We start from the raw sequence: 13596 nt of genomic DNA on the forward strand, positions 1-13596 counted from the left end.
GGTACATCCCATGCAGGGTCTTGTCTTGCCATGGCACTTCCTTTGCTTGATCTTCCTTCCATGTGTGCTGCTGCCTCAGGCATTCTCTCAACAGCTCATCTTTAGGTGCCATCTTACTGATGTACTCCTGGATGCTCTGGGTCTCATCCAGGACAGTGGCTTGGACACTCACCAGACCCGACCCGACCCAACCTCCCTCTTTCCACCTGGTGTACAGTCTCTGGGTGTTGGACTTGGGGTGGAAGCCTCTGTACATTGTGAGGAGCTTCCGGGTCTTCACATCAGCAGCTTCCATGTCCTCCCTTGGCCAGCTCACTATACCGGCAGGGTATCTGATGACTGACAGAGCATATGTGTTGATGGCATGGATCTTGTTCTTCCCATTGAGCTGGCTCTTCAGAACCTGTCTTATTGTTTGGTGGTACTTGGATGTTGCTGTCTTCTTTGCCTCCTCATCGTGGTTCCCATGTGACTGTGGGATACCAGGGTAGTTGTAGCTGGTCTGTATGTCTGCTGTGTGGCCCAGTGGTAGTTCCACTCCATCAATCTTAACTACCTTCTCTCTCTCTTTACTTCTATCCAGCCATACCAGTCCAAATGACATCCCAGTGTCCTCACTGTAGATCCGTGTCAGGTGGGTCAGCAGGTTGATGTCTTGTTCACCCTTAGCATACAGTTTGATGTCATCCATGTAGAGGAGGTGGCTGATGGTAGTTCTACTCTTGAACTTGTATCCGTATCCACTTCTTGTGATAATCTGGCTGAGGGGGTTCAGGCCCATGCAGAACAGCAGTGGGGACAGTGCATCATCTTGGTATATGCCACACTTGATGGCCACTTGTGCAAGCTGCCTTGAGTTGACTTCCAGTGTTGTCTTCCACAATCCCATTGAATTCTTGAGGAAGGTCCTGAGTGTCCTGTTGATTGTATAGTACCAGGCATTCACAGATCCATGTATGTGGCATTTTGTCCTAGGCCTTCCTGTAGTCAATCCGGGCTGTGCTCAGATTGGTCTGTCTAGAGCTTGAGTCTCGGGCAACTGCTCTATCTATGAGCAACTGGTGTTCGGAGCCTCTGGTGTTGTTCCCAATGCCCTTCTGAGCTGTGCTTATGTACTGGCCTATATGGTCCTTTAGCTTGGCAACTATAATGCCTGAGAGGACTTTCCATGTTGTGGGGAGGCAGGTTATTGGCTGTAGTTGGATGGAGTTGTTCCATTGTGGGGGTCTTTCATAATCAGCACTGTCCTTCCTTGTGTTAGCCAGTCTGGGTGGGAGCCTGCTGCTACAGCTGGTTCATCTGTGCTTCTAGGCGTTCATGCATGTTAGTTTCTTTAGCTAGTAGGTGTGGATCAGGTCCGGGCCAGGTGCTGTCCAGCTCTTTGTGTTCTTGACCCCCTGTTGGATGCCTGCTACTGTGATGGTGACTGGTTCCTGTTCTGGGAGATTGCTGTGGTCTGCCCTCAGGTCCTGCAGCCACTTTGCACTGGTGTTGTGTGTCTTCTCTTTCTCCCATATGTTCTTCCAGTACTGTTCAGTTTCTGCTGTTGGTGGCTCTGCTGTTACTGTGTTGTTGCACTGCAATTGAGCGTACATGTTGGATGGTTCTTTGGAGACAGGGCATTTATCTTCTTGGCCTCTGCTTCTCTAGTGTATCTCCTTAGCCTGGTAGCCAGTACTGTGAGCCTTTGTTAAGCAGTCTCTAGGGCTTCAGATGGAGCCAGGCCCTTTTATTTTTTCAGTAGCCGAGTCTTATTGTTAATCTCCACACCCTGCTGTAGTTCCACCAGCTGACTAACTTCTCTCCGAGTTGCCTTGATCTTACCCTCCAACCTCATTTTCCAGAGGGGGTACATACTGCTGTTCTTCTTGATCATGTAGCCAAGCATCTCCAGGATTACAGCGGCTGTAGCGTAACTAGTTCATTGGTTTGAATTATAGCAGTAGTAGGGATTGTCATGAAGGCTCTGTTGGCATCTTCTAGGATACTATCTGATGGTACTTCTCCACTGAGCTTTGGTAATCGGTCTTGAGAGTTGACTGTAGCTAGTTTATCCATAATCTTTTGCCTCATATCAGCTGGTGTGTTCTGAAATGGAGCAGGTGGCAGTGAAGTTCCAGCTTCAGGTGTTGGCTGGACCTCCAGTTGTTCTTCCGGGTCTTCTTGAGTCTGGGATGTAATGTGTAGTTGGTCTGTCTCAAGTGTGAGAACAGCTTCCTCTTCACTATGTTGAAGCATTGGGTAATAGTGTTTCTCAGTTAGTGTGAATGCAGGTCTTCTGTCCATCCATAGTTCCCTCTGCTGTTGTAGTACATTCCATCAATTCCAGGTTCTCTTGTCTTGTCCATGTATGGTTTGTTCCAGTAGCCCACTTATCAGATTGTCCTGGTTCCCCAACATCTGACATGGACCTTGTTAATCCGGGCGATGTCCGAGCTGGTATGACTCTCTTAATTCATGTAACTCTCATATTTGAGGTAGGCAGGTGAGGCGTTAGGGGGTGTTTGCCCAAGGACCCCTACTGGTAAGGTAGGTACAGCCAGGATTTGAACCGCGGTCTCCCGCTCCAAAGGTGGCGTTCTAACCACTATGCTATCCAGCTGCATGCATATCTCTATATCTCTATCTATATCTATACATAAGATTTAGCTATTTCATTCGATCCATACAGTGGTTCTTAGTTTATGAATCCTTCTGAATGTTCGATATTTCTGCATAAATATGACTTGAAGTGTGACTTGTTCTCCACACAAGTCCTGAAACTAGATAAAGAGAACCCAGTCCAATAAGTCAACAACATTATACTTGTTTATGTATTTATTGAGGAAAATGATCCAAAGCTACACACATTTTAGGTCATATTTATACAGAAATACTGAAAATTCAAAAGGGTTCGCAAACTTTTAAGCAACACTGTAAAAGTGTATGTGTATATGTGTGTCCTGCCACAATTTGGAGGTGGTAGAATTTTAAACAGGCTGGTCCAAGGAAATGGAAATGGATGAAATGTAGTTAAATTTACAGATAAGACAAACTAGATGCTCTATGTACAAAAGAACAACTTGCATCACCGGTATTTGGCTTTTTAAAAAATAATAACAACAAGAAAACAGTAGGAGAACATTTAAACTGCCTAGGATACTCTGTCGCAGATGTTCAAGTATCACCGTGAACAAAGGAACTTCAAACAGCTTTCAGCAGCTGATGTGGGTAAGAATGTCTAAGTACCACTCCAAAACTGCTTTGAGAATGTCTGTTCTTAGTACTGTAACTAGCATTGCAATTTGGAAGGCCACCCCGCATGGATACACATGGCTCCAACATTATATTGGTGTTGGTGCTAAGCTTAAACTTCTGTTTGCTGAGGTACTGTAAATTGTGACAATTTGTCAGGTGACTAATTGTTCGTGTCTGAATGATGAATTTGCGCTTTATATTTTTAATTTTGTTGATTTCCCATTTTAATGCATAACTCTTTGAGATCCATTTTTTGGATAATGCTGTAGCTTACACATTCAAATAAAACAACATAGAAGGAAAGTGACAGGTAATGTAATAGTTACTTTGTATGTGCCTGCTTGATTTCAGATGTACTCAATGATGCCATATTTGATGAAGACCACGATGAAATGGTGATTGTGAAGGATATAGATATGTTTTCAATGTGTGAACATCACCTGGTTCCATTTGTTGGAAAGGTAAACTTTAATTTCTTTTTCTCTGCTATAAAGTAGAATCAATAGGCCAGTCATTCTTAGATGCTTGATTTGCAAAACTATTTGGGATGAATTTTGCAAATTATCAGAAATGTTTTTAAAGGCAATGTATCTCTGCATACACAGCAACCGTGGTCAGACATTAGGGCCATCAAACAAGGTATGAAATGCAAGGTGGACCAGAGAAGCCCAACTATTAGCAGAACAAGGTACTGTTACAAGCTGCAGCTTTTGGGGAGTCATGAATAGGCAACCCAGTCCGTTATTTAATTTGTTGCTATTCAATTTTTTTAATATGTATTTCAAAAAGTGGGAAGAGGTGTTCATGGCATTTAGAGCCTCATGTCTCTAAATACCAGTTGTCACAGCTCTGCACCTTGATTTAGGTGACATCAAAGGATTATTTACTCAGGCAGCAAAGCGTTTTAAAATGACCACATGTACACATGTATAGTTTAATAAATAGAGAGTCTAGTTACGGCTAAGAATGGATGTGTAATGCTTGTTTCCCTTGTCCATTTACTACGTGTGGGTTTTTGTGGAATAAGTGCAGTTTGTGTGTTCTGTGCATTGGTCATTTTGATTGTATCCTGTGACTCAAAGAAGAGGGAGGCATGGCTGTTGGGAGACGAAGGGTGAATGAATCAGTTAAAAAATTGATGTCACTTTGTTTGCTCTGCTGGAACAGTCGTTTTATAGGTCATTACTCAGTGCTAATAGGTACATTCATCTTGGCTTTATCTCAATTTTTGCCCTTCTCATTCAACTTCACATTGAACTGCCTGCCTGTCTGCCTATTCAGTGTAAGTGGGAAGATTTAGCAGTGCTGAGTTTCTTTTGTACCTTCAACAAATAAAAACAAAGTAGAAGCCAGAGCTGGGAGAATCGCATTATGTTGCTACAATAAATAATGAGAATTGCAATCACATGTATTTATTTATTTTTATGTATTTATTTCTAAATTTATTCACCGCCCATCTCTCCCCAACAGGGGGACTCTGGGCAGCTTACAATAAAACAAAATTAAAATATAAAACCATTACAATTAAAAATACAATAAAAATATAAATATAATTTACTTTCTTAATAAAGAAGAGTAGCCATGTTGGCCATGAGAAAAAAATAATCCCAAACCCAAAGGAACAATACTTCTATTAAGCTGACTGAAATGGGAGTGAGAGCTGCATATAGCATATATGCATATAATACTTAAAATGGATGGATGAATTTCTTTATTTTTCAAATTTTGGCTTGCATGCTCCTGGCAAAGCCTGCCGGTAGTCACTTACACTTATTTTGGCAATAATACTTTTAGTTAAAATAAACAAACATATGAATCATGTAGCAAAATAATTATGTTACAATAAAACCTTACATCATGATATTAAAGCAGCCATTAGTATATGACATAATGTGTGCTTAAGCAAGGAAATACCAGCTTATGAAGATATTTTTTTCAAGTTATATTTAAAAGTGATCAGAGAGTATGAAGACTGTAATCAGTGGGGAGAGAATTCCATAGCATTGGGGCTGATAGAGATCAAATCTTGGTCTTAGATGATTCCAGCTGACCCTTAGTTGATGAGTACAACTCCCAGTTAGCGATATCAGAAATGTTAAAACAAGCATTTTGAAGCTGAGCCAGGATGATTTTATGTACTTCCAGGGAGAGATACTCCATAGAAGCCAGGCCATCAGCCAAGGCATGATGCTGCTGAAATGATGAAATGTGTTCAATGATGCCATTGTGCAAATACTGACCTTAGGTGCTTGTGTCCCAACATGTGATGCAAGTATTTTATTTATGTGATTACATAAGTTTCAGCATTTCCATGGAATCGTTATGCATGTGTTGTCATTTGCTTCCTGTTCCCACCCACCTCACTCCATTGATGCTTATGATGGCCACTGCCTTCTGCCCCCACTGTAACTTCCACGTTTCCTTCAAAAGCATATCCACAAAAGTGCATTACAATACTGTAATTTATTCAGGAGCATGAATCACAGAGGCCTATCCAAGTGGGGATGAAGCTGGTAACTTAAATGTCCCTCACCACCACACTTAAACTTGAGCACTCAGAGGGAATGTAGGGTTAACAAGTACCCCAACTGTGTGCCTAGAAAAAATCCTTCTGATCAGCAACCACCAACGTTGACCAGCAATCCTTGAAAAGTAAGTTGAATGCAGTGGGAGTGGCTTAGTTAAGAGGTGTGTTTGTGTAGCAAAACAGGAAGAAATACCACTGTAAATGAATGGGTGCTGAAGGAACATGGATTGGATACAAAAGTGAGTGACAAAGACAAAAATATGTTGAGCAAATCTGGTCACAAAACAAATATGTGAAAGAAAAGTGAATGAGCTGAGAGGAAGGGAAAGATTGAAAAAGTTGTGGTTGGATGGAGTTGATGAGACACTGAATAAGAGAGAAGTGAGAAATTTAAAGAACAAAAGGCAATACAGGGTAGTCCTCGCTTAATTGGTAATTGGGACCAGTAACTTGGTCACTAAGTGACAGGGTTGTATAGCGTGATGTCACATGACCGCACCGACTTACAACAGTGGTTGTGGCAGTCCCAGCTGCTATTGTTAGGCAAATCCCATATGGTCACAGCATCCTGTGGTCATGTGATCACCATTTGCGATCTCCTGTCAGCTTCCCCATTGACTTTGCTTGTCAGAAGCCGGTAGTGAAGGTCGCAAACAGTGATCACATGACTGAGACGTTGTGACCATCATAATTGCAAGCTGGTTGCCAAGTGCCCAAATCATGATCAAGTGAACACAGGGACACTGTGATGGCTGCAGCTACGAGGAATGGTCGTAGTTCAGCACCATCAAATGGTCACTGAATGAGTGGTCACTGAACAAGGACTACCTGTATATGAATGTGGATTTGGAGTGTGATGGAAACAAGGATGGTTTGTGAGGCTAGAGGTATGAGGAAGTGTAGTGAATGGTGCTGATATAAATTAGATTTTCTTTCCTTTTCTTCTTGCTTTAGCTTTTTTTTCTGACCACTTCTTAGTCTTTTTTTGTGATTTGCATAATGTTGCTCACCTTGAAAAGTATTAGATGGGTGTGTATTTATATATATACAGTATATAGGAAATGTTGTGGAATGCAAGCTTTAGAATTTCTATTATTCTTCATCAGAGAAACTGGCTAGGAAAAAAAAAGGAAGGGGGAAGGAAAGATGTAGCTGATGTCAGACTCAAGTCTGTACCTGATTACATTGTTAGAAGGGAGTCCCTTCAGACATGAAAACTGAATCTGATCTGGTACAGAGTAATGTTATGTTATGTTTTGATGTTATGTTGTTATGTTATGGACTGTCCCAAAATTTCCTGGAAAGAAGAAACACCAAGTAAATGTTTTGCTTCTATGCCTTTTATATATACTGATGTGTTCATTTTAATTTAATAAAGGTTTGCAAAGGTTGAAAGATTCAGGTTTACAAAGACCTGGAGTTTCACAAAGTTGACAAAAAAGAAACAAGGGTGGATTTCCAATTTGCTTGTTGTATTCTATAGGCTTTTAGGGAATGAGTGGGATGTAGTGGGGTCAAAGGCTTTCCAACATCCACAGCAAATCCACTGAGCAAAATTTCCACCTTTCTTTAGCAATAGCCCCATCAGTTTCCTGCTTGGAAAGCCAGTTCGATCTCCTGGCCTAGACTTTTGTCCTAATCGTTTCTGACATTTCATTTCAAAGCTCTTTGTGAAGTGCCCCTGGGGCCAGGCCTTGGGGGCAGACATCTCTGTATTAAATTTGATCATCACAGACATGAGCTTTGACTTCTTCCAGGTCACAAGAGACCCATTTGAAAACGCCCCTGGCTACTGTAGCACAGTGAGAATGATTTTTTACCTGCCTTTACTTTTCTCTTTTTTCCCCTCTCCATTCCTTTCAAAGGGGAATCTTTTCAAATCCACGCAACCTAGCTAGGCAATCCAGCTTATATCTGGAGTAGCAAATTTTCAACAGATTGATCTCAATTTAGGAAAACTTTCCGTACTCTCACTGTTATCTGTATAACTTATGTAGCCATTCTTAGACTTTTCAGCAAGCTTAATAAATATTGAACTTTGAAAGATTTCTGATTGCTTCTTCTGTTCTTTACAGGAAAGAAAGAAAAAAATGGGAAGTATGTTCACAAGCATGTTGGATTTCTCTTTATCCTTGACCTTTTAAGACTTATGCAACTGCATGCCTGTTTGCTCCACTCACAGATTTTTAAAAAATCACTTTCTGGTCATGCGTGACATGGCATGGGTGACATGCATGAATCTCCCAGGTCAAAAAGTCCTGAACTTTGTTTAATGACTTGTTCTCCTTCTGCCTAGGTGCATATAGGTTACCTTCCCAACAAACAAGTCCTTGGGCTCAGCAAGCTTGCAAGGTAAGAACAACAAGTAGTTAAAGTAATGTAAGTTATTTAACTGCAGGTCACCAAAGTAAAACTAGTATGGTGTGGTTAAAAGCACTGGACTAGAAAGCAGGAGATGGTGAGTTCTAGTCCTGCCTTAGGCACAAAGCCAGCTGGGTGACACTCACTTTCTTTCAGCCCTAAGACAAAGGTAATGGCAACAGCAACTCACTTCCAAAAATATTGCCAAGAAAAGTGCATGAACTTGTCCATATAGGCACCAGGAGTCAAGATTGACTTGAAGGAGATAGAGATAGAGATCAGTGTTTTTTAACCTTGGCAGTTTGAAGATGTGTGGACTTCGACTCCCAGAATTCCCCAGCCAACCATGCTGGCTGGGAAATTCTGGGAGTCGAAGTCCATGCATCTTCAAGTTGCCAAGGTTGAGAAACACTGATAATATGATGGAAATGACTCCCAGATTCTCTTGGATGCAGAATGTTCAGCAATTTAATGCAGTTGTTCTTTAGGTTTCAGTAAGCTATACAAATGTCTGCAAGATTCCTTGTAGACATTTTGAGTGCAGAAAAGGTGGGAAAAATGACCAGAGTTCACTTTTTCTTTTAACTTGGGGGAAAGCCACCGTGATACTACACAGATTGTGCAAAGAAGCTCAGTGGTACTGCTCTACTACTTATAGCCATGGTTTACATGTTTTAATACATTTTAAATATTGTGATTGTGGATGATTGCCAATAAAAAGTTGCAGTTCCCTCTTCTCACCAGAAAGATGAGGGAAGGGTCATAATGTAAAAGAGAGCAAGGAGGGTTGGTGTTTTGGACCATCAATGGTGGAAGATGGTTGATAGAGATGCTAACAAGACAGATCAGATTGGGCTCTGGGGAACTGAAGAGCTGTGACTAAGTAGCTGTTGTATTTCTGATCATGTGTGGGTTTCAGATTTCAGCTCTATTAGAATTGTTCATTGAGGGCTAGTACCTTTAAGGGCTACACATGGGAAAGCCCAGCCCTCAGGTTTGACTCTCAAGCCTGATAATATAATACAATAGGATACATTGCTGTTTACCCTGGAGAGGAGGAATCCCTTCCCCTCCCCTCCCACCACAGATAGAAGCTTAAGGAGAAAAGGATGTTCCCCTGGGCAGAAAACCTTTGGTTGGCACCTGGCTGAGGAAGAAGGAGCTGGGGGGCCAGGTAACTAAGAAGAAAGGTTGCAGCCATGGGCTTGAGTTGGAGCGGTTCCACTCCCTGCTACAATTGTACTGTGCATTTTAAAAGTACAGTATAAAATACATTCTAATGTTATTTACCACCTGGAGATGTATAGTAAGACTGGTGTGTATTTTACAGAAATAATAAAATGGGAAAATGGCTAAATATTAGTTCCAGTACTAAAATTTTTTGCAATATTGTTGTCAGGAGTACAAGTAGTAATGGTGTTTTTGCCCTTGAATTCTGCTTGTGGGCTTTCTCTCCACATTTGGTGGTTAACTGTGAGAACAGCACCCTTTCATGTCATGCAGCAGGCCCTTCTTTATATTAAAGGTACAAAAAGGGTGTCTGGAACCACAAACAGCCCATCAGCATGCCTTTTGTGACTCCCAGAGCCAACCAGGAGTAATTGAGGCCAAGCTATTGGCTTGTGATACCCATTTCATCCTTTAAAACCCTGAAACTTCCTCCCCAAATGGATCTTGGTTCCACCTAATTTTGCAGTATGGCCCTCAATATGCTACACAAAACCTGATGTGTTCTCAAACCAATGGAATACTGTGATCTCTCTCTACCTCTCTCTTTGCATAACCCATGCCACTAAACAGCAGTGATCTGGGTAATAATCATCAAAGAGTCAGTTTGTTGCAGTGGTTAAAGGCAGCAGGCAAGAAACTGAGAGGCTGTGAGTTCTAGTTCTGCATTACGCATAAAAGTCTGGGTGCCCTTGGGCCAGTCACTCTCTCTCAGTCCTGGAAGAAGGCAATGGCAAACCACTTCTTAAAATGTCAAAAAATCTGTATGGATTTGTCCATGCGGTTTCCAGAAGTCAAGACCAACTTGAAGGCTATATATGTAATAACCATTGCCATGATTTCACATCAGAGAGGGATCACATCTGAGGTACCAGAGCCTTCCTAGTCTTTATGGGAGAGTGACTTGTTTAAGGCCTTGGAAATGGTAGAGATAGAGCTTTAACTGGTGTGACCCAGATTTGGTTTTACTTTGTTTAGGGTAAATAGCTCCAGCTATATTGGTCCAGATACCTAAAATGGAGCTAAATTGACCATGCTTTCTTTTCCCCCTTTAGGTCATGCTAAATAGGTAATGATTAACTCAAGGAGGAAGAGTTGTAATGAGAAACATCCTACATGGTTGGTTATCAGTTTAGGAAAGTAAGAAGCTACCTTATGCCAATTCATACTATTGATCATACTATCCGGTCCAGTATTGTCAACCCTGAATTGCAGAAATTCTTTGCATTTCAGAGGTTATTTTAACTCTTCTGTTTGGACATGGGGATTGCTTATAAAAGTAGGTGGATAGGTTTAAAATGGAAGTTAAAATAGTTCTTATAGAAGAATACAAGATAATTTTTCTCAGCATCTGGATGATAAGGGAGAAAGCCATTTTTGAAACACTAAATCCTCCATTCACAGTTTGGTCTGATAAAATTTGTTTTCTCTCTACAATGACCTTCTGTTTTAATCATCTCAGTTAAATTTGACCTTACGTGTTTTGTGGTATCCTGCAGGGATCAAGAACTTTATATGAGCATAAGCAGTTATGATTCACTTTTTTGGAAGTATTTATCTGTCTCATAAATACCATATAGCTTGGAGGCAAAACCACATTTTAATCAGAACATTGGGCATTTTATTGGAAAGTTAACTTTCCTACAGTACTTAACTACAATACCTATTTCCTTCCCATAACTACAACCCTCTGAGTAGATTGGGTTGAGAGAGAGTCACACAGTGAGGTTTTGTGGCTGAGGATGAACTAGAACTGGGTCTCCTTACTCCTAGTCCAGCACCTTAACCACAACACCACACTGGGTGCATGTCTTAGAGACAAGACAGGCTGCAGATCCACCACTATGGAGTGAGCAGATTGTATATCTAGGTGGGTGATCAAGGAGGGAATAGGACCCTTTTGCTACGGTTGTAGGAAATTTGGCCAGAGATTTTATAGGGTTTTTTTTTGGATCTCCTCCAATAAGATACCGACTTCTTCCGCAGAAGAAAAAGGGGCAGATTTAAGGACAATCTCAGATTCCCTTCTCCCCCGACATAGAAAGGCCATTCTACTAGAGGCTAATTGATCTTATTTTCCCCCTATCCCAGAATACCATTGTTTTGCATTAATAAGAAAACAGAGGTCCCATTATGACTCCCTCACAATCCCATCTATTTTGACCCTGAATTGCTGTTCCAGTCAGATTCCTTGAGGGTGACAGCCTTTTACTATTGAATAACAGGTTGCTGGCCATCATAGATGCTGTAAAAAGCAAATGCCCAGGGGAACGCAGCGTACAGAGCTGCAAGCTTTAAACTGGTTTTGTTTAAGCTGAGTTAAAGTCCATGCCTCCGCGTTTCACTAGAGAACTAGATACTGTGATTAGCCCAGCTAACTGAAAACACAACTAGGTGAGAAGCTGGTAAATTTAACATTCAGCATGTGTATATGGGCTATGCCTAGAATTATTTTTATTTTAAGCAATTGGGGATGATGGGATTGAGGAAGTGATACTATGAGAGATAACATTTAATTTTCCCCAGCAATATTTTCTCTAGCTGAAATTCCCTTTTTGTCCCATATGGAAGAACATTTAGGCACCACTGAGATACGGAGGTACATTTTCCAGTGCAGGGCAAGTAGTGGATATAATAGGGAAGTCTGGCTAGGAAACCTCTGTTGAGAGAGTGTTAAATATTCTCTTTCCAGCCCTGGTCCTCTGACCATTCCTCCATTCCCCTCCTGTTACTTTGACTTTAAGCTAAATATTCTATTATTGGATTAAGCGAGGAGTTGGAAGGACAGCATATATACAAACCCTAAGTAAAGGGATGGGTTTGCACAACGCTCTACGTTAAGTTAAAATGAGGTTGGGTAGTTTGTGGCCTGGGAGGTTATAGCCATTGTCATAGCATGTTGAGTAAACCAGACTAGCAAGCTGAGCCATAATGGCAATAATATGCTATGTGATTAGAGGAATTGTGTTTTATTAGCCCAGAGCTAGGATTTAAGACGCTGTGTGAACTTTATCACTGGTGTTGTAATTGTGAAATAGGCTGAAAGTGTACTGGATTTCGTGTAGGTCGGCAGTGTGTTTCCATCCTGGACTTTGTCTTCTCCTCTTGCACAGAGTAGCAGAGGGAGGAGGGCACACAGGAACTGGGCTGGCTCTTAGCGGGAACCAATCTGCTAAACCTAGGTAGCTTCTGTGCATCCCGGAATCCTGCTCTTTGTGGGAGGAAATGGGAGTGATAAGGCAAAGATGAGGTTAGGGGTGGGAAAATGGAGTAGCCGACTGTACCGTGCTTTTATAGGAATGGTGCAAGTGTATTTTTATTGATTTAGTTCTCTACCCCATTTGCATGCCACCAATTTCATTTTTACTCAGGGCTGCCCCATCCTTAGAACGAAACTGTAGAGCTCACAAAACCACGTGAAAGGGACTAGAGCAACTCCCCTCTGAGGGAATATGACACTGTTTGATGGTTTTAAAGCTTCTAGCAAACTAAAGTGCAGCTGTACAACCACCACCACCACAATCATTTATTAAATTTATACGTGTGGTACTCTGCGCAATTTACAAATCGTTAAAATTTTAGAGGCATGTGCAATTACATATGGAGTAAAGAAAAGGGATACATGGAGAAAAAGATACTGCCAGGCGAAGAAATTCCCCTGTGTTTCTTCTGCCAGTTGCTTTTGGAGTCCGCTTTGGAAATTCTTTCAAAGCAGAGAGGATTTTGAAGAAATGGTTAGAGAATACGCTGTTCTTGCACTTACTGAGTGATGAGGTAGCCAGGAGATATGTGTGAATGTCCTGTTTTTCACAAAACAATCCTCTCCCCAGTTGCTTACTGCCCCCTCTGTGTGGATTATGAGGAATTTCTTTCTTTCTCTTTCTTTCTTTCTTTCTTTCTTTCTTTCTTTCTTTCTTTCTTTCTTTCTTTCTTTCTTTCTTTCTTTCTTTCTTTGTTTAAGTTATATAGCTGCCCATCTCAGACCTGTGACTCTGGGTGGCTAACAATAATAAAAAACAGTCAAACCATTAAAACAAAACAAAAAATTAAATATAAGTACAGCCAAGAGATCTCAAAATCCGTCAGTGTCAGCACAACCATGAAATGGGGAATTCCTTTACCGGTTGTTTTCAGCAGAGCTGCTGAGAGGAAGTCCTGTTGCTGGAGAATTTCTCTGCCCGCCAATTTGGTGGACAATTCCAAAAGGCCATCTCTCCCCAAAGGCTGGGAGACATGGAAGGAAC

The 13596-nt window shown here is 41.4% G+C and overlaps 1 protein-coding gene across 1 annotated transcript in view; it reads left to right on the forward strand.

The window, feature by feature from the left end:
- Window positions 1–13596, forward strand: part of GCH1 (GTP cyclohydrolase 1) — a 55984-nt gene that overhangs the window by 16390 nt on the left and 25998 nt on the right. Inside the window, exons 2-3 of the mRNA XM_063290517.1 lie at window positions 3589–3698; window positions 8061–8116. Of these exons, the coding sequence (XP_063146587.1) occupies window positions 3589–3698; window positions 8061–8116 (166 nt within the window). The remainder of the gene's footprint in view (window positions 1–3588; window positions 3699–8060; window positions 8117–13596) is intronic.

This window comes from Candoia aspera, chromosome 1 (assembly GCF_035149785.1).
Source record: "Candoia aspera isolate rCanAsp1 chromosome 1, rCanAsp1.hap2, whole genome shotgun sequence".
Taxonomy (NCBI): domain Eukaryota; kingdom Metazoa; phylum Chordata; class Lepidosauria; order Squamata; family Boidae; genus Candoia; species Candoia aspera.